Genomic DNA, 20,373 nt, shown 5'->3' with positions numbered 1-20,373 from the left:
GTGCGCGCTCGAATATCTCTAATTTTACATTCGTGATCTCCTCGGGAGGTATAAGTAGGGAGAAGCAATATATTCGATACCTCATCCAGAAACGCATCCCCTCGAAACCTAGCGAGCAAGCTACACCGCGATGCAGAGCGCCTCTCTTGCAGAGTCTGCCACTTGAGTTTGTTAAAAATCTCCGTAATGCTGTCACGGTTACCAAATAACCCTGTGACGCAACGCGCCGCTCTTCTTTGGATCTTCTCTATCTCCTCCGTCAACCCGATCTGGTACGGATCCCACACTGATGAGCAATACTCAAGTATAGGTCGAACGAGTGTTTTGTAAGCCACCTCCTTTGTTGATGGACTACATTTTCTAAGGACTCTCCCAATGAATCTCAACCTGGTACCCGCCTTACCAACAATTAATTTTATATGATCATTCCACTTCAAATCGTTCCGCACGCATACTCCCAGATATTTTACAGAAGTAACTGCTACCAGTGTTTGTTCCGCTATCGCATAATCATACAATAAAGGATCCTTCTTTCTATGTATTCGCAATACATCACATTTGGCTATGTTAAGGGTCAGTTGCCACTCCCTGCACCAAGTGCTTGTTCGCTGCAGATCTTCCTGCATTTCGCTACAATTTTCTAATGCTGCAACTTCTCTGTATACTACAGCATCATCTGCGAAAAGCCGCATGGGACTTCCGACACTATGTACTAGGTCATTTATATACATTGTGAAAAGCAATGGTCCCAAAACACTCCCCTGTGGCACGCCAGAGGTTACTTTAACGTCTGTAGACGCCTCTCCATTGAGAACAACACGCAGTGTTCTGTTTGCTGAAAACTCTTCAATCCAGCCACACAGCTGGTCTGATATTCCGTAGGCTCTGATTTTGTTTATCAGGCGACAGTGCGGAACTGTATCGAACGCCTTCCGGAAGTCAAGAAAAATAGCATCTACCTGGGAGCCTGTAGCTAATATTTTCTGGGTCTCGTGAACAAATAAAGCGAGTTGGGTCTCACACGATCGCTGTTTCCGGAATCCATGTTGATTCCTACATAGTAGATTCTGGGTTTCCAAAAACGACATGATACTCGAGCAAAAAACATGTTCTAAAATTCTACAACAGATAGACGTGAGAGATATAGGTGTATAGTTTTGAGCATCTGCTCGACGACCCTTCTTGAAGACTGGGACTACCTATGCTCTTTTCCAATAATTTGGAACCTTCCGTTCCTCTAGAGACTTGCGGTACACGGCTGTTAGAAGGGGGGCAAGTTCTTTCGCGTACTCTGTGTAGAATCGAATTGGTATCCCGTCAGGTCCGGTGGACTTTCCTCTGTTGAGTGATTCCAGTTGCTTTTCTATTCCTTGGACACTTATTTCGATGTCAGCCATTTTTTCGTTTGTGCGAGGATTTAGAGAAGGAACTGCAGTGCGGTCTTCCTCTGTGAAACAGCTTTGGAAAAATGTGTTTAGTATTTCAGCTTTACACGTGTCATCCTCAGTTTCAATGCCATCATCATCCCGGAGTGTCTGGATATGCTGTTTCGAGCCACTTACTGATTTAACGTAAGACCAGAACTTCCTAGGATTTTCTCTCAAGTCGGTACATAGAATTTTACTTTCGAATTCACTGAACGCTTCACGCATAGCCCTCCTTACGCAAACTTTGACATAGTTTAGCTTCTGTTTGTCTCAGAGGTTTTGGCTGCGTTTAAACTTAGAGTGAAGCTCTCTTTGCATTCGCAGTAGTTTCCTAACTTTGTTGTTGTACCACGGTGGGTTTTTCCCGTCCCTCACAGTTTTACTCGGCACGTACCTGTCTAAAACGCATTTTACGATTGCCTTGAACTTTTTCCATAAACACTCAACATTGTCAGTGTCGGAACAGAAATTTTCGTTTTGATCTGTTAGGTAGTCTGAAATCTGCCTTCTATTACTCTTGATAAACAGATAAACCTTCCTCCCTTTTTTATATTCCTACTAACTTCCATATTCAGGGATGCTGCAACGGCCTTATGATCACTGATTCCCTGTTCTATACATACAGAGTCGAAAAGTTCGGGTCTGTTTGTTATCAGTAGGTCCAAGATGTTATCTCCACGAGTCGGTTCTCTGTTTAATTGCTCGAGGTAATTTTCGGATAGTGCACTCAGTATAATGTCACTCGATGCTCTGTCCCTACCACCCGTCCTAAACATCTGAGTGTCCCAGTCTATATCTGGTAAATTGAAATCTCCACCTAAGACTATAACATCTTGAGAAATTTATGTGAAATGTATTCCAAATTTTCTCTCGGTTGTTCTGCCACTAATGCTGCTGAGTCGGGAGGTCGGTAAAAGGAGCCAATTATTAACATAGCTCGGTTGTTGAGTGTAACCTCCACCCATAATAATTCACAGGAACTATCCACTTCTATTTCACTACAGGATAAACTACTACTAACAGCGACGAACACTTCACCTCCGGTTGCATGCAATCTATCCTTTCTAAACATCGTCTGTACCTTTGTAAAAATTTCGGCAGAATTTATCTCTGGCTTCAACCAGCTTTCTGTACCTATAACGATTTCGGCTTCGGTGCTTTCTATCAGCGCTTCAAGCTCCGGTACTTTACCAACGCAGCTTCGACAGTTTACAATTACAATACCGATTGCTGCTTGGTGCCCGCATGTCCTGACTTTGCCCTGCACCCGTTGAGGCTGTTGCCCTTTCTGTACTTGCCCAAGGCCATCTAACCTAAAAAACCGCCCAGCCCACGCCACACAACCTCTGCTACCCGTGTAGCTTCTTGTTGCGTGTAGTGGACTCCTGACCTATCCAGCGGAATCCGAAACCCCACCACCCTATGGCGCAAATCGAGGAATCTGCAGCCCACACGGTCGCAGAACCGTCTCAGCCTCTGATTCAGACCCTCCACTCGGCTCTGTACCAAAGGTCCGCAGTCAGTCCTGTCGACGATGCTGCAGATGGTGAGCTCTGCTTTCATCCCGCTAGCGAGACTGGCAGTCTTTACCAAATCAGATAGCCGCCGGAAGCCAGAGAAGATTTCCTCGGATCCATAGCGACACACATCATTGCTGCCGACATGAGCGACCACCTGCAGATGGGTGCACCCTGTACCCTTCATGGCATCCGGAAGGACCCTTTCCACATCTGGAATGACTCCCCCCGGTATGCACATGGAGTGCACATTGGTTTTCTTCCCCTCTCTTGCTGCCATAAAGGGCAAAGTGATGTCCAGATCTCTGTTTGCTCCTCCACCCACTTTTGACAAGGCTGTTGGCAGAACGAGGTCGGGCTTTATACTGGAAATCTTTGGCTGTCTCCGCTGATGATTTTCATCCAAATTTTACTCACTGACTGGGTTAGAAACTGGGACCAAAGATATTTTGATTTCTAGCGGGAGTCTACTCCTAGACCTCAGTGATCTAAAGTCACGGGATAGATATTTATAAAAAGTCTCATTCACTCCCAGGAAGGGCAGTTTTTTTTCCTTTGGTTTTCATTCTCTTCTGCGAAGTGTGAGCAGTTTGTGAGACGTCCAACACACTGTGGAGCAGAGTTGACTTAGAGAAATTATCACGCGACATCCAAGTGTGGCAGAGGGCTCTCTAGTAGCGAAAAATGAAAACCTTCTGAACTACCAGTGAGAAGCAAAGTATTGGAGTTATTTTCATTTTGTGCAAAGTACAGTCTGGACAAAACATTCATGGCCTAGTGCTTGTTTGAGTTGCTCATATGAGAGATAAATCGATGACTTGCTAAACAATATGAGCTCACTCTTCTAAAACTGAAACCAGATTACACACTAAAGTACATCGACAATATTTCATGATTTTGAAATGCCCTCTCTTACAGAAAGCTTAGTGTGTTAGCACGGTCTCAATTTATTGTTAAGGAAATATGACATGTCACCAGAGGGACTCACTTGCGCAACACATTTATAATGGGCATGGTAACGAATTCATTGGTTTGCACAGAACTGACAGGTTGAAATAAACATCTGAATTAACTTGAAGTACATGTATGTAACTGCGTTTATAGCCCAGCTTTGTGTACGAGGCAGGTTGTATTCAAGCTGTTATCATAGCTCACAATACAAGACGTAAAGTACTTACACTTTATATGAAAAGGTGAATCGCTACTTCACCGCCATTTACAAGAACTGACTTACATTCTGTCCTGGCGTGCTGAGAAGAACGGAGAGGATTGCTTACTCTACGAGTAGTGTATTGTGGATCGTAAAGTAACTCGGGGACACGGCTATCATTTCTGAAATCATAGTGTGCTGGACGTGGAATGAATTGCTATCGCTAACCAAGAACAGCTGGGTGTAAAATCATACGTACTGGAACATAATAGCAAGGATATTCTGATTCTGTACCGTGCACTGTACATGACTGAATTCACAAAGTCACGAGCGTAACATTTCAGGAAGAAAAACATGTTAAAAGTTCTCAAAGTGTCCTGAAATTCAACACTACAAGCCTTGCAGTAGAAAACATGAAAATAGACTCTCGTAATCCTTACAACGTTTCCGAATGATGAGGAGACCCTGATTTCGATTATACTCGAATTTTGTACAACCATTTGGCATCTTATCACAATGCAACGTCACCGAGCTACTTTACGAAACAGACCCACCAGACTCACTGACCAAGAGACAAAGCTGTCTCTCTTAGACACGCCGTCCACCAATTGGGAACGGTGAAAGTACATGTGTCGTTGGCTGCGACATCGAATATTATAATGAATCTCTGTAGGTAGCAATCTGGAGACGGGACTCTAACAGAATGTGTAATACGTCTTTGGAATGAATACGTACTGTAACCAAAATATGTGAAATGAAAGCTGCCACTTGCCATTTCTTTCTATTTAACGCTAGTTCTGTTGCCCATTAATTTGCTAGCACTCCTCGTTCTGTCTGTATTGGCAAAAAGGCAAGAAAATTTTCGTACTGTAACATAGAATCCACATACAAAGTTAGAAGAGGCATATAGACTATATTCTAGCACTTGAACGGTCCTGATATATATTGGTTCCCATGCAAATTTCAGAAACTATGACGGATAGTCCGAAATTGTCAGTTACATCATCGAAAAATCATGTTTCGATTTCGAACTTGGTGTCCGTCCTTAACAACTTCGCCCTTCGATGCGACACAGTTTTCTCTAGGATGTATGGTTGTAGAAGTCTCCTTTATGGCTGTTCAGGAAACGTTGACACCTCGAAAATCAACTCTTCGTCTCTCTGGCAATGCCTGCAGCGAACCGTTTCTTCATCCGAACGAAGAGGACCAAGTCTCTGGTTGCCATGTAAGAAGATTACCAAGGGGGAGGACACTTGTATTAACTAAAAGAAGCGACCTACATGATTCCACCCTGCGTTGTCTCGACAACCTCCCACAACCTCGTCAGGTAATTTCGGTAGTATGCTGTTGTGAGGGTTTTTCCCTTAATTTCTTTATGTGTTAGCATCTGTAGAAAATCGTTTAATCTAAAAATAAAATCGCTGATGATGAACGTCATCTTTGTACTCATTTTGCTGTGAAAATCATTCTGATGCTAAAGTAATAGATTATAGTCGTTTCTTTCTTCTTTGCTGAACCTCGCTGCCAGAGGGCTGTATCATTTCTGTAAGTTGAGTTATACTGTGAAACAGTAATCCTGTCTGATTTATTTCCTAATTACTTTGCAGTATAGTGCATAACTCTACATTCCACACAGTTTGTTGTAGCCAGTATGGTGACATGCTCTATCATCTTCCGAACTCAGCACTAGTAATTCGAACCTGCAGTCTATTTTTTTAAATGAAGTCTAGTTATTATTACAAAAACTATCAGTCTACGTTGGCAGTTAACAACAAGACGATATCTTGTCATCAAACTCCCTTCATTCCAACGACGACGTCTTGGCCTGCTGCTAATTGTTCATGAAAATGAAATCTAGCTCCCTATATTTTACAAGATCTATTAGTAAGAAAGAAGTGAAAGAATCAACATCTTCTTTCCAATTTTTATGATTACATGTTCTCTTTTCTTATTGGCAGTGTAACGTATCCTTTTCTAAATAACATTTTACTCTAATGAACAGTCTTAAAATAACAAAACCCATGCGGGGGCAGAGAGGTGATACACTACGTTGTCGAAAGTCTTGCGGGACAATTTTATAAATATATCGTGTACGAAATTTTATTGTCTTTACGTTATTGAAATTTGTTTCTTCTGTTTCCCGTACTGAACGAAAATTCTAAAATATGGACGGAAACGAAAGATGTTAAAACTTTTTGAAATTATGCGTGCTTTTTTTACGACACAACGTTCGAGGTAAGGACAACATTACTTATTTACCTCATGTATCCATGTATTTAATTATATGCGTATAATTATTCGTTGACAACCCATTTTCTTTCAAAGTATCATTATTTAAAGTTCTTGGGAATTAATTGCGACTTTTATGAAGTTACATGGCGTAATTTAGCTGACTTTGTGTTGCAACTGCGCAACATGGTACAGCGCTGTTACATTAATTGAACTTCTTACTGAAGGGTGCACATTATGCTTTAATATTATTTGTGTGCTGTTATTAAACTAATATACGTAGTTTACGGAGGTAATTATAGCCATCTCTGTATTACGGAAAAGACAGAAAAATATATAAAAAAGGAATCTGAAGAACACAGTAAGATAGAATCATACGCTGAAGCTAGCGAATTCGGTGAAGCTGCTGTCAAAAATATTGTCGCTTCAGGGGCGCGGAATGGAGTCAAAGGCTAAGAGTGAACAAATAGTCTAGTCATACACAAGACCCATTTACGGCATTATGCCAAAATTTGCAGGCAACGATAAAAACGAATTTTGAGAACTTATCATTACAGCAATATAAAATGTCGTCTAAACTGACGAAATGGTCATCGCAACAGGATGCCCTCACAAGTGAATTTTTGAAGTAGAAAATCGCATGCGATGACATTGCCGAGGCCATACGAAAATTAACAAGTGAACAGACTTATATAAAATTATATGTTCGGGAGGTAAATGGAAAAGTGGATAAGTTCACTTCTGAAAAAGAGGTTAAGTTAAAGAAACAGCTTGATCCACAGGGGGAAGTTACACACAGCAAATTTCAATGTTGGTTTTACATATGGGCACTCAGATGAATGAAACACTATATTAAGAATTACAACCTGTTGTGTAGACATCTTCTTCTGATCTGTTATCTGAGAGAGGAACTTCAGACGAACCAGTCAGGTCAGAGGTAAATAAAATCAAAGCTAATTTAAGTAAAGAGTTACCTGAATGGCTTATCAATACCACTTCTCAAATTAATTATATAAAGTAGTAATGTCTGATGTCAAAGAAATGGTTCATGACATGCCGCCATCAGTTAGTGGGCTGAGTGGTGACTATATTAGTCTGACGCTATCTGAAAGAATGCAAGTGGTGAAAGAAATGTATCACATAACTGTGTTTCATTCGGGGTGGGTGTTGCCGTTTTGTTACAAGAGTGTTTATTTAAACACCGATAGTTCTAGGTTCTAACAACCCATGAAAAAAACATCCTGTTCTGTTTGTGAAACCTTTTAAAGAAGTATTACCTAGATCTTGGTCACATCAATAGAAACTAATGACAATACTTTGTCTATTTATCGAGAAACCTTCACGTAAACCCCCGATTTTTTCACTGCAGTCACTTCATGACAGGTATGTCATAGGCTGTAACACGTTTACCCATGACACTTGGAAAAAGCGGTATAGAGCTCACCTTTCTCTGTTCGTGACTCTAATGGCTCTAAGCACAATGGGACTTAATATCTGAGGTCATCAGTCCCATAGACTTAGAACTACTTAAACCTAACTAAACTAAGGATATCACACACATCCAAGCCGGAGGCATGATTCGAACATGCGACCGTAGCAGCAGCGCGGTGCCGGACCGAAGCGCCTAGACAAGCTCGGCCACAGCGGCCGGCTTCTCAGTTCGTCAGAGTATCACTTACATACTACGAGGGTTGGAACGTAAATAGTGGCAACTATTTATTCGCAACCAATACAAAAGAGTTACAAGTCTGCATCTGTTACTGTCCTTCAAAATAGTCACCAGTGTTGTGTAGAGCCCGTTGCCAGCGATGTGGAAGGCGTAGTATACCCTTAGCAGAGCTTGTTCTGTTGATGGTGCAAATGGTGCGGTCTACTGCCTGTCGAATCTCTGGAACAGGTCTGAAGCGAATGCCACGAAGCCAAAACTGAAACGCCAGTACAACGAATGGGGTTCCTATGGGTCGCCGCAAAAGTCGAAAGTGCGTCAGAGCCCCAGTATGGTGAAAGTTATGACAATTCTCGTGTGCGACTGTGATGGTGTTATCCTAACGCATTACGTTCCTCCACGGCAGACCGTCAATGCACGTTATTACTGTTCGTTTTTGGAACATCACCTGCCACCAGCTTTGTGAAAGTAGTGGCGACACTCTTTGCTCAACTCACCCATCATCTTGCAAGACAATGCGATGGCGCATTCAGCTCAAGCAGTGGCCTGCCCTGTTCGGTCGATGGGTCTGGGAAGTGCTGTACCATCCATCATACTCCCCGGACTTAAGTCCTTGTGACTTTGACTTGATTCCGAAGATGAAGGAACCACTTCGTGGCTTTCGCATCAGAAGTGGTCCAGAGATTCAACGGGCAATAGACCGCTCCATTCGCACCATCAACAGAATAGGCTCTGATGACGGTATACCACGCCTTCCACTGAGAAAGAAGTGAACGGTGCAGTATGATAACCCGTCTTTTTGACAACGTTTATTGAAATAGTTTTGATAATAATTATGGCAGAGAGGACGATTATACATCTTTCCAAATACAAGGAAAGTCAATCTGCTGCTTGTTGCTGCAACCACAGTTCCTGGAACGAAAAATCAAGGAACGGTACGATAACATTCGATGATGCCATCGGGTGTTTACGGACACAGGGTGTTTCACTAAGATATGCAAATATTTTCATATGTTGTTCTACAAGTAAAACTAAAGAAAAAAGTTCGCATTAACATAGGTCCGTAAATTTTTAGTTACGGAGTTACGGCTAATAACGTATTTTGCCCGAAATTTAGCAATTTCGTTATTATGAAGCAATCGCAAAACTGTACGAGGTTAAAGTAAATCTCGGTTTTCATTTATTTTGTTGTTATTGGTCTGGTGAATCGAATAAAACATGTCAAGGATGGATGTCATACATAGTTTATGAGGACAAAGTCAATACACGTGAGGCATTACTTGCTCCCATTGTGAATGTAATAGACGAAATAAAGAACAACCGTGTGAGACTGAAACGAACAACAAAATCTGTTCACACACGTGCAGATAAATGCATTGAACTCGGTGAGGACATTTTTGAACATTTATTGTGAATGTATTGTGAAATTGCATGTACGCTTCCTTAACACTGAGCTTTGTTTTTTTCCGGATTAACATGAATTCATGTGTTCTATGGTAATAATAAATGCAGATTATCCGACACATTCATACAGTTTTAGTTGACATAATTACCATCATTTTTCCAAATTAAATTCTCTACAACTTCCGTTGAAAACTTTGTGCAATTACCTGGAATTAAAAAAACACATTGCACCAAGCAGTTAATAAATTAAAAATTTTACGAAATTACGTCTTTGCTTCTGTGAATGTTCTAGAAAACGACCGCAGATAAACATGTGGGACATGTTTTATTTGATTCACCAGATCAATAACAATGAGATAAGTGGAAATCGTGCTTTACTTTAAACTCGTACAGTTTTGCGAAGGCTTCATACAGCGTAAGCGAAGTCGCTAAATTTCAGGCCAAATCTTTTATTAGCCCTAACTCAGCAGTTAAACGTTTGCAGATCTATGTTTATGTGAACTTTTTTTTAGTTTCGCTTGTGGAATACCGTATTAAAATATTTGCGTACCTTCATGAATGACCATGTATGCAAATGAAAATATAAGACCGAGAGCAGTAGTTATTTCTTATCGAGTACAATGAAGGCTACTCTGTTGTTCGATGCTGGCAAGTATTGGCAGAATTTATAAATTTTCGTTCACCATAAAAAAAAATTTCCTACCTTCTTTTTACATAATTTCTGAGATAGTAATTCGCGTTAAAAACTATTTATACATTCGGCGAAGAATTGGTCACTGCCACAACTAGCAAAGTAATAGAAATGGGAAACATCTTTGATCATCGCCATGGTTCTAGGAACATTATTCCATTTGCTTGTGCTCTTGAGCAGTGCTAGCGCATAGATAATCGACGAAAAGTGTTCAGGATGGCTATATCAACAGTTCGAGTCGTCTGGTAGTAGGACTCGAGAAATTACCAATGTAAAGCGTCAGGGACTAGCACTTATGGTCCAAATGGCTCTGAGCACCACGCGACTTAGCGTCTGAGGTCATCAGTCGCCTAGAACTTAGAACTAATTAAACCTAACTAACCTAAGGACATCACACACATTCATGCCCGAGGCAGGATTCGAACCTGCGACCGTAGCGCCTAGAACCGCACGGCCACTCCGGCCGGCGACTAGCACTTATATACCCATGAGTAGTTAACTACGAATTGTAGCGAGCAATAGACGGGAAGGCTTGTAGTGCCACGTGAAGATGAAAATAACGGGAAACAGACTATACCAGATTATACAGGCTTGCCAAAGGAAAAGGGTAACACTAGATAGGGAGCGATGAAGGATTACAAACCAATCGAATGACTGAACTTTAAATACAGAAGTTAACGATGTAACAGACAATGAGAGAAGTAATATCTTACTGTATACTCAGCAATTATTCGTCTGAACCAACAACAACTGCACGGATGATCTATCAACATAAAGAAAAATTCACTCTGTGGACCAAATACCAGCTTGCCTCAAAAAAGGGTAAACAGAGAGGCAGTGAGGAAAACGAAACCCATCGTATTATATCACAGTGTTAGTTATAGTCGTAGTAATCTTATTACAGTTGCTGATTATTTTATGAAATAAATAGGAAGTGCAGGGAAGCTAAGACAAAAAGGCTGCAGGAAAAATATGTGAGACATCAAAAAAGAAATGATTTTAGGAAGAACAGACTCAGCATACAGGAAAGCCAAAACAACCTTCAGTGAAATGAAAAGCAAGGGTGGTAACATTAAGAGTGCAACTGGAATTTCACTGTTAAATGCAGACGAGAGAGCGGATAGGTGAGAAGAATACATTGGAAGCCTCTATGAGAGGGAAAATTGATCTGATATGACGTAAGAAGAAACAGGAGTCGATTTGTAAGAGGTAGGGGACTCGGGATTAGAATCAGAATTTAAAAGAGCTCTGAGGGACTTAAATAAGGCAGAAAGGATAGATTACATTCCATTAGAATTTCGAAAATCATTGGGGGAATTGGCAACAAAGCGACTATTCACTTAGGTGTGTAGAATGAATGAGTTTGGCGACATACCATCTGGCTTTCGCAAAAGCATTATACACACAGTTCCGAAGACAGCAAGAGTTGACAAGAGCAGGAATTATCGCACAATCAGCTTAACAGTTCATGCATCCAAGTTGCTTACGAGAATAATATACAGAAGAATGGAAAACAAAATTGAGAATGCGCTAGACGATCGGTTTGACTTTAGGAAAAATAAAGGCGCGAGAGAGGCAATTCACATGTTGCGGCTAATAATGGAAGCAAAACTAAAGATAAATCCAGACACGTTCGCAGGATTTGTCGATCTGGAAAAAGCATTCGACAGTGTCAAAAGGTGCAAAATGTACGAAATTCTGAAAAAAGTATGGGTAAGCTATACGGAGTGACGGGCCATATACAACATGTACAATAGCCAAGATGGAATAATAAGAGTGGGCGAGCAAGAACGAAGTGCTCGCATTAAAAAAGGTGTAAGACAAGGATGTAGCCTTTCGCCCCTACTGCTCGATCTGTACATGGAGGAAGCAATGATGGAAATAAAAGAAAGGTCCAAGAGTGGAATTAAAATTCAAGGTGAAAGGATACCAAACACACGATTCCTTGATGACATTGATAGCCTGAGTGGAAGTGAAGGAGAATTACTTGATCTGCTGAACGGCATGAACAGTCTAATGAGTACACAGTATGGTTTGTTTATTATTTTATGGCCTTGATTGGATCACTCTAATCAAAAATACAAAGTTGTAAACAAGTTGTTAGATAGGGATACAATTTGGCTCAATAATAACTTAATATGATATTTAGGTAATATAATTATTAGAGTCTATTCTTATATGAAAGATGTTTTGCTCTTCTGTCTGCTCAATATTTCTTAATTCTTTCAGATATTTTCTTTCTTTCTTCATCTTAGACCATCTTCCTGTACTCCTTTTATTGATTTTTATTTATGTCTGGTTTGCGGGTCTTGCAGTATTCTAGATTTCTCTGTCTTGTTTTTTAGGTCATCTACTGTAATTTGGGGTTCTTTTAAATCTTCCTTAATTTCTGTGATCCATTTAATGTCGCTCTTGCTATTCGACAATTTTTGTATTATTTTTTTACTAATTCTGTTTTCTGGAGTTCTCCTCAGATGTCCAAAGAATGAGATGCGTTTCTTCCTGATCGTGCTCGTGACTGGTTCTATTTTCTTATATATTGTTTCATTTGATGGTTTATTTATACATGTCCTAATTATTCTTCTCTCTATTCTGCTGTATTAGTTGTTTTGAAGATAGTTTCAGCTGCATACGTTATTTCTGGTAGTGTAACTATTTTATAGTGTTTTAATTTTGCATCTGTAGATAGACTTTTTTGTTGTATGTAGTTTTGGTAATGTAATTTACGTAGTTCAGTTTTTTTATTCTATTCTGTCATGATGGCTTCTCATTTAGATTGTATGTTATTATTTCGCCTAAATATTTAAAGTTATCAACAATTTTGATTTCGTGTTCTCCTATTGTAATTTTGTTTGCAAGTGGTGGATCAGTTAGCATAATCTCCGTTTTTCCAAATGATATTCTAAGGCCTACTGTCTCTGCTATTTCTTGTAGTGATTTCACTTGTTGCCTGGCTTCTTGATCAGTGTTGGCTGGAAGAGCAAGATCATCAGCGAATCCCAAGCAGTTTAAGCTAATATCATCTTTTGCACTTCCAATTCTTATCATATTTGGATTGACCTTGTACCGTACTCTCATTATGTATTCCAGTGCACAGTTGAACAGTAATGGTGATAGGCAGTCACCTTGTCTTAAGCCTGTTTTTATGAGGAATGGTACACAGTATGGACTAAGAGTAAATCGAAGAAAGACGAAGGTAATGAGAAGTAGTAGAAATGACAACAACGAGAAACTTAATATCAGGATCGATGGTCACGAAGTAGATGAAGTTAAGGAATTCTGCTACCTAGACAGTAAAATAACCAAAGACGTACCGAGCAAGGAGGATATAAAAAGCAGACCACCTATGGCAAAAAAGAGGATTCCTGGCCCCGAGAAGTCTACTAACATCAAATATCGGCCTTAATTTGAGGAAGAAAATTCTGGGAATGTACGTCTGGAGTACAGCATTGTATCGTATTGAAACATGGACTGTGGGAAAAGCGGAACAGAAGAGGACCGAAGCATTTGAGATGTGGTGCTACAGACGAATTTTGAAAATTAGGTGGACTGCTAAGGTAAGGAATGAGGAGGTTCTGCGCAGAATCGGAGAGAAAAGGAACATGTGGAAAACACTGATAAGGAGCAGGGACAGGATGATAGGACATCTGTTAAGACATGAGGGAATGACTTCCATTGTAATGGAGCCGTAGAGGGCAGAAACTGTGGAGGAAGACAGAGATTGGAATACATCCAGCAAATAAGTGAGGAGATTGGTTGCAAGTGCTATTCTGAGATGAAAAAGTTAACCCAGGAGAAATTTCGTGGTGGGACGCATCAAAAGAGTCAGAAGAATCTTCTTGCGATCAAGTTCCGTGTCCGTACATGTGCTTCCTTACTTATATTTTGCCTTGTTGCATACATATTATAACACAATTTCCACAACAATCTCCGTTTGGTTTTTTCGGGACTACTCACACTTCTCTAACACACCACAGACGCTTCGCAACTCATCTCTGCCCTTTGTCATAGGACTGCGTACTCTCTCGCCAACGATGTTATTTTTCCATCAAATATGTTGTTTGTGTTAGTCGAATGTAATTTCTTTGATACTAACAACGTATTTACTAAAACAATCTGCATAATTACACACATCGAAAAAAGATTTGCATCACCTCGGTTCCGAGAGTTCCAGATACCGTACAGATAAATGAAATAGAGATCAACATATACATCATTACCGCCCTATTTATTGCTCATGAAAACCACACATTGCATGTTGTACCACCATACAGCGAGACCTTCAGAGGTGGTGGTCCAGATTGCTGTACACACCGGTACCTCTAATACCCAGTAGCACGTCCTCTTGCATTGATACATGCCTATATTAGTCGTGGCATACTATCCATAAGTTCATAAAGGCACTGTTGGTCGAGACTGTCCCACTCTTTATCGGCGATGCCGCGTAGATCCCTCAGAGTGGTTGGTGGGTCACGTCGTCCATAAACAGCCCTTTTCAATCTATCCCCGGCACGGTCGACGGGGTTCATGTCTGGAGAACGTACTAGCCACTCTAGTCGAGCGATGTCGTTAACCTGAAGCAAGTCATTCACAAGACGTGCACGATGGGGGCGCGAATTGTCGTCCATGAAGACGAACGCTTTGCCAATATGCTGCAGAAATGGTTGCACTGTCGGTCGGAGGATGGCATTCACGAATCGTACAACCATTGCGGCGCCTTCCATGACCACTAGCGGCGTCCGTCGGCCCCACATAATGCTACCCCAAAACAGCAGGGAACCTCCACCTTGCTGCACTCGCTTGACAGTGTGTCTAAGGCGTTCAGCCTGACCGGGTTGCCTCCAAACGCGTGACCGACGATTGTCTGGTAGAAGGAATATGCGGCACCCATCGGTGAAGAGGATGTGATGCCAATCCTGAGCGGTCCATTCGGCATGTTGTTGGACCCATCCGTACCACGCTACATGGTTTCGTGGTTGCAAAGATGGACCTCGCCATGGACGTCGGGAGTGAAGTTGCACATCATGCAGCCTTTTGCGCACAGTTTGAATCGTAACACGACGTCCTGTGGCTGCACGAAAGGCATTATTCAACAGGTTGGCGGTGCTGTCTGGGTTCCTCCGGGCCATAACCCGTTGGTATCGGTCATCCACTGTAGTTGTAACCCTTGGGCGGCCTGAGCGAGGCATGTCATCAACAGTTCCTGTCTCCGTGTATCTCCTCCATGTCCGAACAACATCGCTTTCGTTCCCTCCGAGACGCTTGGACTCCTCCCTTGTTGAGAGGCCTTCCTGGCCCAAAGTTATAAATGCGGACGCGATCGAGCCGCGGTATTGGCTGTCTAGACATGGTTGAACTACAGACGAGCCGTGTACTTCCTTCCTGGTGAAATGACTGGAAGAGATTGGCTGTCGGACCCCCTCCGTCTAATAGGCGCTGCTCATGCATGGTTGTTTAGATCTTTGGTCGGGTTTAGTGACATCCCTAAACAGCCAAAGGCACTGTGTCTTTAATACAATATCCACAGTCAAGGTCTGTCCTCAGGAGTTCTTGGAACCAGGGTGATGCAGAGCTTTCGGGTGCAGTACCATGATTTCATCTAAGGAGACAAATTGGTTCTACGGGTGCAATTCTTAGAAACCTCACTTCGAAATATGGGCTGCTAAAAAATCAACTGCACCCCAAAGACAGAAGATTTGTTGCGTGTATTTCTTATTTATTTATCGAGCACGTATTACGTATCGATAAAATCTAATTAGTGACTAAATTCATAAATATATGCAGTTGCAAGAAATGATAATAAACTCATGAAAGGAGGTAGATGGAAAATGAATGAGACATCGGATATTACGAACGACCCGCATTTGTAAGTAATCGCTGAAGGACGTGCTCAATATGGTGTTTGCTATTCACCGACTGTAACAACAGGTTTCCATTACGCTGGAAATTGCAGATATAAAACTACAATGTAAATGGTTTTCACAATTTGTTCACAATACATACCGGTTGCGTCAGAATTAATGTATGTGAATTTATTGAGAACTGTGAATACGATTTACAGTTTCAACAACTGCTCATAGCTCTTACGGTAAGAGTTTTTAGCGCATTTGTGCTGGATATTTTCATGGTTTGATCTAAACTATAAACTCTCAAAATATGCAGTACTTTATCTTTTACACCGTGTGTATTGTGATCAGTAGTGGGCATGTGACACTTCCTCATCGTACCCTTGAAATTATCTTTCCAACTACCTATTTTGTTCCATTAAGAGCGATATATTCAGTTATATCAGCAATTAGGTACGGAAACAGTCTTGTGTTGTGGTACAGTACGTCTAAAAACATTTTACAAAAGTGTCACAGATATTCGGTATTCTCCTACTACAGCTTCCCTAATATCAGTTACATTGTATTTCATGTACAACTTAGAGACTATTAGACGACAGACTACAATTACCATACAGAGGAGACCCAGTAGCAAGTGCCAGTGTTGTGGCACGAGTCAGTTGAGTTGTACTGCATCTCGGCGTTGTAAAGCTAGCAGTCACAGTAGACAAAGTTGAAATATGAAATAATGTTCGTTGTTTTCAACAGCACTTGTCGCAGTTGCGGTGGTCCACGGACAACTAGAAGAGTCGACCGCCGTCACTATCCAGAATGAGGAACTACCGTTCGCCACCATCCAGGCTGTGAGAACATTGGTGGCGACGTCGTACACGGAAGAAGACGACGACACCGTTTTTGTCCAGGCAGATAAAAAGTTCTACTTGTATGCAAATTCACTGAAGATGTATTCTTGCTACCAACTGCAACCGAAGGGTAAGTCACTTACAATAGCACGATTTTCTGTGCATGATTGATAAGATAACCACAGACTGTTAAGTACAATATATTGTGAAGGGTCCCAAAGTGAATGTGGGAACATGAGTTAAATCAAAGCATCAAGAGAAAATGGTTACCTTTTCCAAGTAGTTAAATGGCAAATTGTTACCTCCCTGTGTACAATGCAAGATTCTGCAGTTTACTAAATTGAAACTGAACGAGATTCTTCACCAAAACTATTCGGAGCAATTTCCTCCGCATATTTAATCCGCTTTTTCCAGTTCTTTATTATACCCTTAAATCTGCTCCATTTTTAACTTTCTATGGTTTAAAGACTGAGTTCTCTTATTTGGGTTATGTTGTATAGCGTGACATGAAGTTCCCCATGGGCTAACTTTTAGCGAAGAGATAATTTTAGAGGGAACGGTTGTTAGCACGAGTGCAGTGTGCTTTATGTTGACAGTAAATGTGTTGCCAGTTTTGTACGTAGACCTAGACACAGTAAAACATTATAAAATGACGGGCAAGGCACACTTTTCATTGTACCTTGTTGCAGGCCAACAGTGGAAATAGCATACATAAAAAATTCTCGTTATACTTTAATGAAAAAATAGAAATGGGGTACAAGATTGGAAAGGTTCAAAATTTAGTGAACAGCTGAGTTAGAGACGAGAAATTATGTGAACTGGTCAGTGCTATGCAAATGTAGCAGACGTCACCTAGTATGATAAACCATCTTGCCTTTAAATTCATGCACACACTCACAGAATGTACAGACATCTCCAGTGTACTACGTGACTAGTACCGACGACGATATACCGTATTAATAATCAACCGTATAAGCATTCTAGATGGCTTCCATTCTCCCAACAGTCCCTATCAGTGGCCACCTTTCCTCCTAGGTGGCTAACATTCCCGTAATACGTTTCTACCATTCCCTAAGTGGGCAGAACTTCCCCTGTCGGTGGCCATTATTCCTCTAAGTGTTCATTATTCTCTCTTTGGATGGGCACTGTTCCCCCACAGTGGGTTACACCAGCCTCCATGATATGACTATGAAGCTTCTCTTTGACACAGCGCAGCTGTGTAACTAAGGAAACAAGTATCCGACAACTATAACCATTTTAAGCGTTACGGAAAGCGGCTAAACCATATATGATCAAACGAATCTTGACAACAATATGGGAACTATCTACAGATCGAGTTAGGAAGTTATTTCTTTTAGCAAGACCCTACCAAATTGCGCGTTCCCTTTATAAATTATACGTCGTAAATACGATGCATCTTAAAACACCAAAACTCTTCAGCTCAGTCACTTTCCGATCTCACTTAACCGCCATGAAGTACTCACAGCTACACACTTAGGACTCTGTTCTTACTATGGACTGAACTCTTGCAACGTATTGAGGACAATGGACAAGTTCCGTTCTTTATCAGATACAACAATGAAACTCCCAAGCCAAAAGAAAGAAAAGGTCTGAATGCGGAAATAGCACCATACAAGGAGCTGATAGCCGTTAATGAAGTGAGCAGCGTAGAAGTGGCCAATTGGATCTGGTAGAAAGGCACCGGCTATGCGACAATCTGCCATTCACTGAAAGCAAGCTCAGCACAGAATCTAATCCACAACTCCTGTGCGTAACAGGTCGGTAATTTGACTGGCGACTGCAGTCCGGGTGGTGTGTCTCGTCACAGCCAGCTTCCTTCGCGAAGTGGACGAAAGCTTCATTGCCAGCATGATTTCAATCAAACGAAATTATCGATATCGCCTTCTTGACACATCGATTCCAACACTTCGCTATTCCTTTATAGAAGTGGCTTTCCAGTCAGGCTGGTGCAAAAGTTTTAAAGTGCTATTAGACCATATAAAGAGTCAATGAGTAGAAAATATTGAAAAGCTATCAGCCGGAAACAGAAACAAAGTGCTGCCAGTATTGTGACAAGTTTTACTTCCATGATACTTGCCCCTGTTGTTAATCTGAATACCCCAGTCTTCTGCAGACATGGTAAGCAGTATGGGATTCCAGAAAAGTAACTGCCTTTGGAGCCGTCAGTGTAGATATATGTTGCCTGAAGAGACTGTCTCCAAAGTGCGTAAGAGTAATATGAGCCTCATGGTCAAAGGCAATGCCAGTTATTATGTTCACCTTCAACAGCCTCATTGGGTAATGAATGCTAAAACTGTTTAGTCCTCAACCTCTAATGATCATTCTTGAAATCTCTTGACTATCTAAATACGCTTGGACTAGAGGCGGAAGAGCTATAGAGGTCCAGAAGCGTCCATTTAACATTGTATGGTGAGGTTTTTGATTGTTGGATTAAAATTGAATCCACGTAAAAACCAATTCGCCACAGTAATACTGCCGGCGAAGATGGGCTGGAGGTTCATGTGCTTCACGTAAAACTGGTAGGGGTGGTGTGCATTGCGCAATAAAACGCTGTCATAGCTTTCCTGATTATGCTGATTGCAATCTCACATTTCGTAGCCATATATTTTGTGTGCAGCTTTCAGGATAGGTTGCGGTCGATAAAAAGTTACGGGTATTTGACCACCAGTTTCGTAGAGATCTGTTACAGGCCTAATGCTATTTCTGCTGGAAGATTCACTATATGATTGAAAAACAATTCTGCATTTGATTTTGCTGTGGACATAACCAGTCTGTTACCTGTTAGCCTCTGTTGGAATCCCAATTCAATTTAGATCTTACATAAGCAGCGATTTTTCAAGAGAAATAAGTCGCTGGAATTAGGTGGATTTCAATTGCAGAAAAGGTTTTTATAGCGTCCACAACATGATCAAACGTTGCAGGTAATATTCGAGCATACTCCTTGAATGACACTTCAGTTCTTCGTAGATGAAATTCTCTACGCATATATTTTTCCAGGTATATAGTATTGGTTACACACCTTTTTCGTCGATCATGTTCCTTCACTATGCATTTTTAATTTAAACAATTTTTCGCCCGTCGACAGTGAATGAGCTGAACTGAGTGGGCGTTTGTGCGGATGGTGGAATACTGTTGCTGCGCTGTACTTGTAGAACAGTGTAATCGTTTCGCACCGTTTCACGTGGGTCATTCCAATGTTACGGTGGTCTCAGGCCACACGGTCCTCGCATCAGGTCGTTCACGTAGGGCAAGACGTGACGGTTATAGGGGACTAGCGGCGCTAAATTCCAGGTTCGTCAAACCTGTTCCCTGCTTGCGAAACTAAGGCTCTGCGGTGGGATGATTTGTCATGTCACAAAATGGTTCAAATGGCTCTGAGCACTATGGGACTAAACATCTGTGGTCATCAGTCCCCTAGAACTTAGAACTAATTAAACCTAACTAACCTAAGGACATCACACACATCCATGCCCGAGACAGGATTCGAACCTGCGACCGTAGCAATCGCGCGGTTCCGGACTGAGCGCCTAGAACCGCTAGACCACCGCGGCCGGCCTGTCATGTCACAGTACAGATATGT

The 20,373-nt window shown here is 41.4% G+C and overlaps 1 protein-coding gene across 2 annotated transcripts in view; it reads left to right on the top strand.

Moving 5' to 3' along the window:
- The window catches only part of LOC126457711 (uncharacterized), a 64,428-nt gene extending 47,002 nt beyond the window's left edge, over positions 1-17,426 (top strand). For both annotated transcript variants that reach the window (XM_050094245.1, XM_050094244.1), the window contains exon 2: positions 16,678-17,426. In XM_050094245.1, coding sequence (XP_049950202.1) covers positions 16,678-16,943 — 266 coding nt within the window. In that variant the 3' untranslated portion in view covers positions 16,944-17,426. The remainder of the gene's footprint in view (positions 1-16,677) is intronic.
- The last annotated feature ends 2,947 nt before the right edge of the window (positions 17,427-20,373 follow it).

The sequence above is a fragment of the Schistocerca serialis genome, chromosome 2 (assembly GCF_023864345.2).
Source record: "Schistocerca serialis cubense isolate TAMUIC-IGC-003099 chromosome 2, iqSchSeri2.2, whole genome shotgun sequence".
NCBI lineage: Eukaryota > Metazoa > Arthropoda > Insecta > Orthoptera > Acrididae > Schistocerca > Schistocerca serialis.
This window is presented reverse-complemented; position numbering and strand designations above follow the sequence as displayed.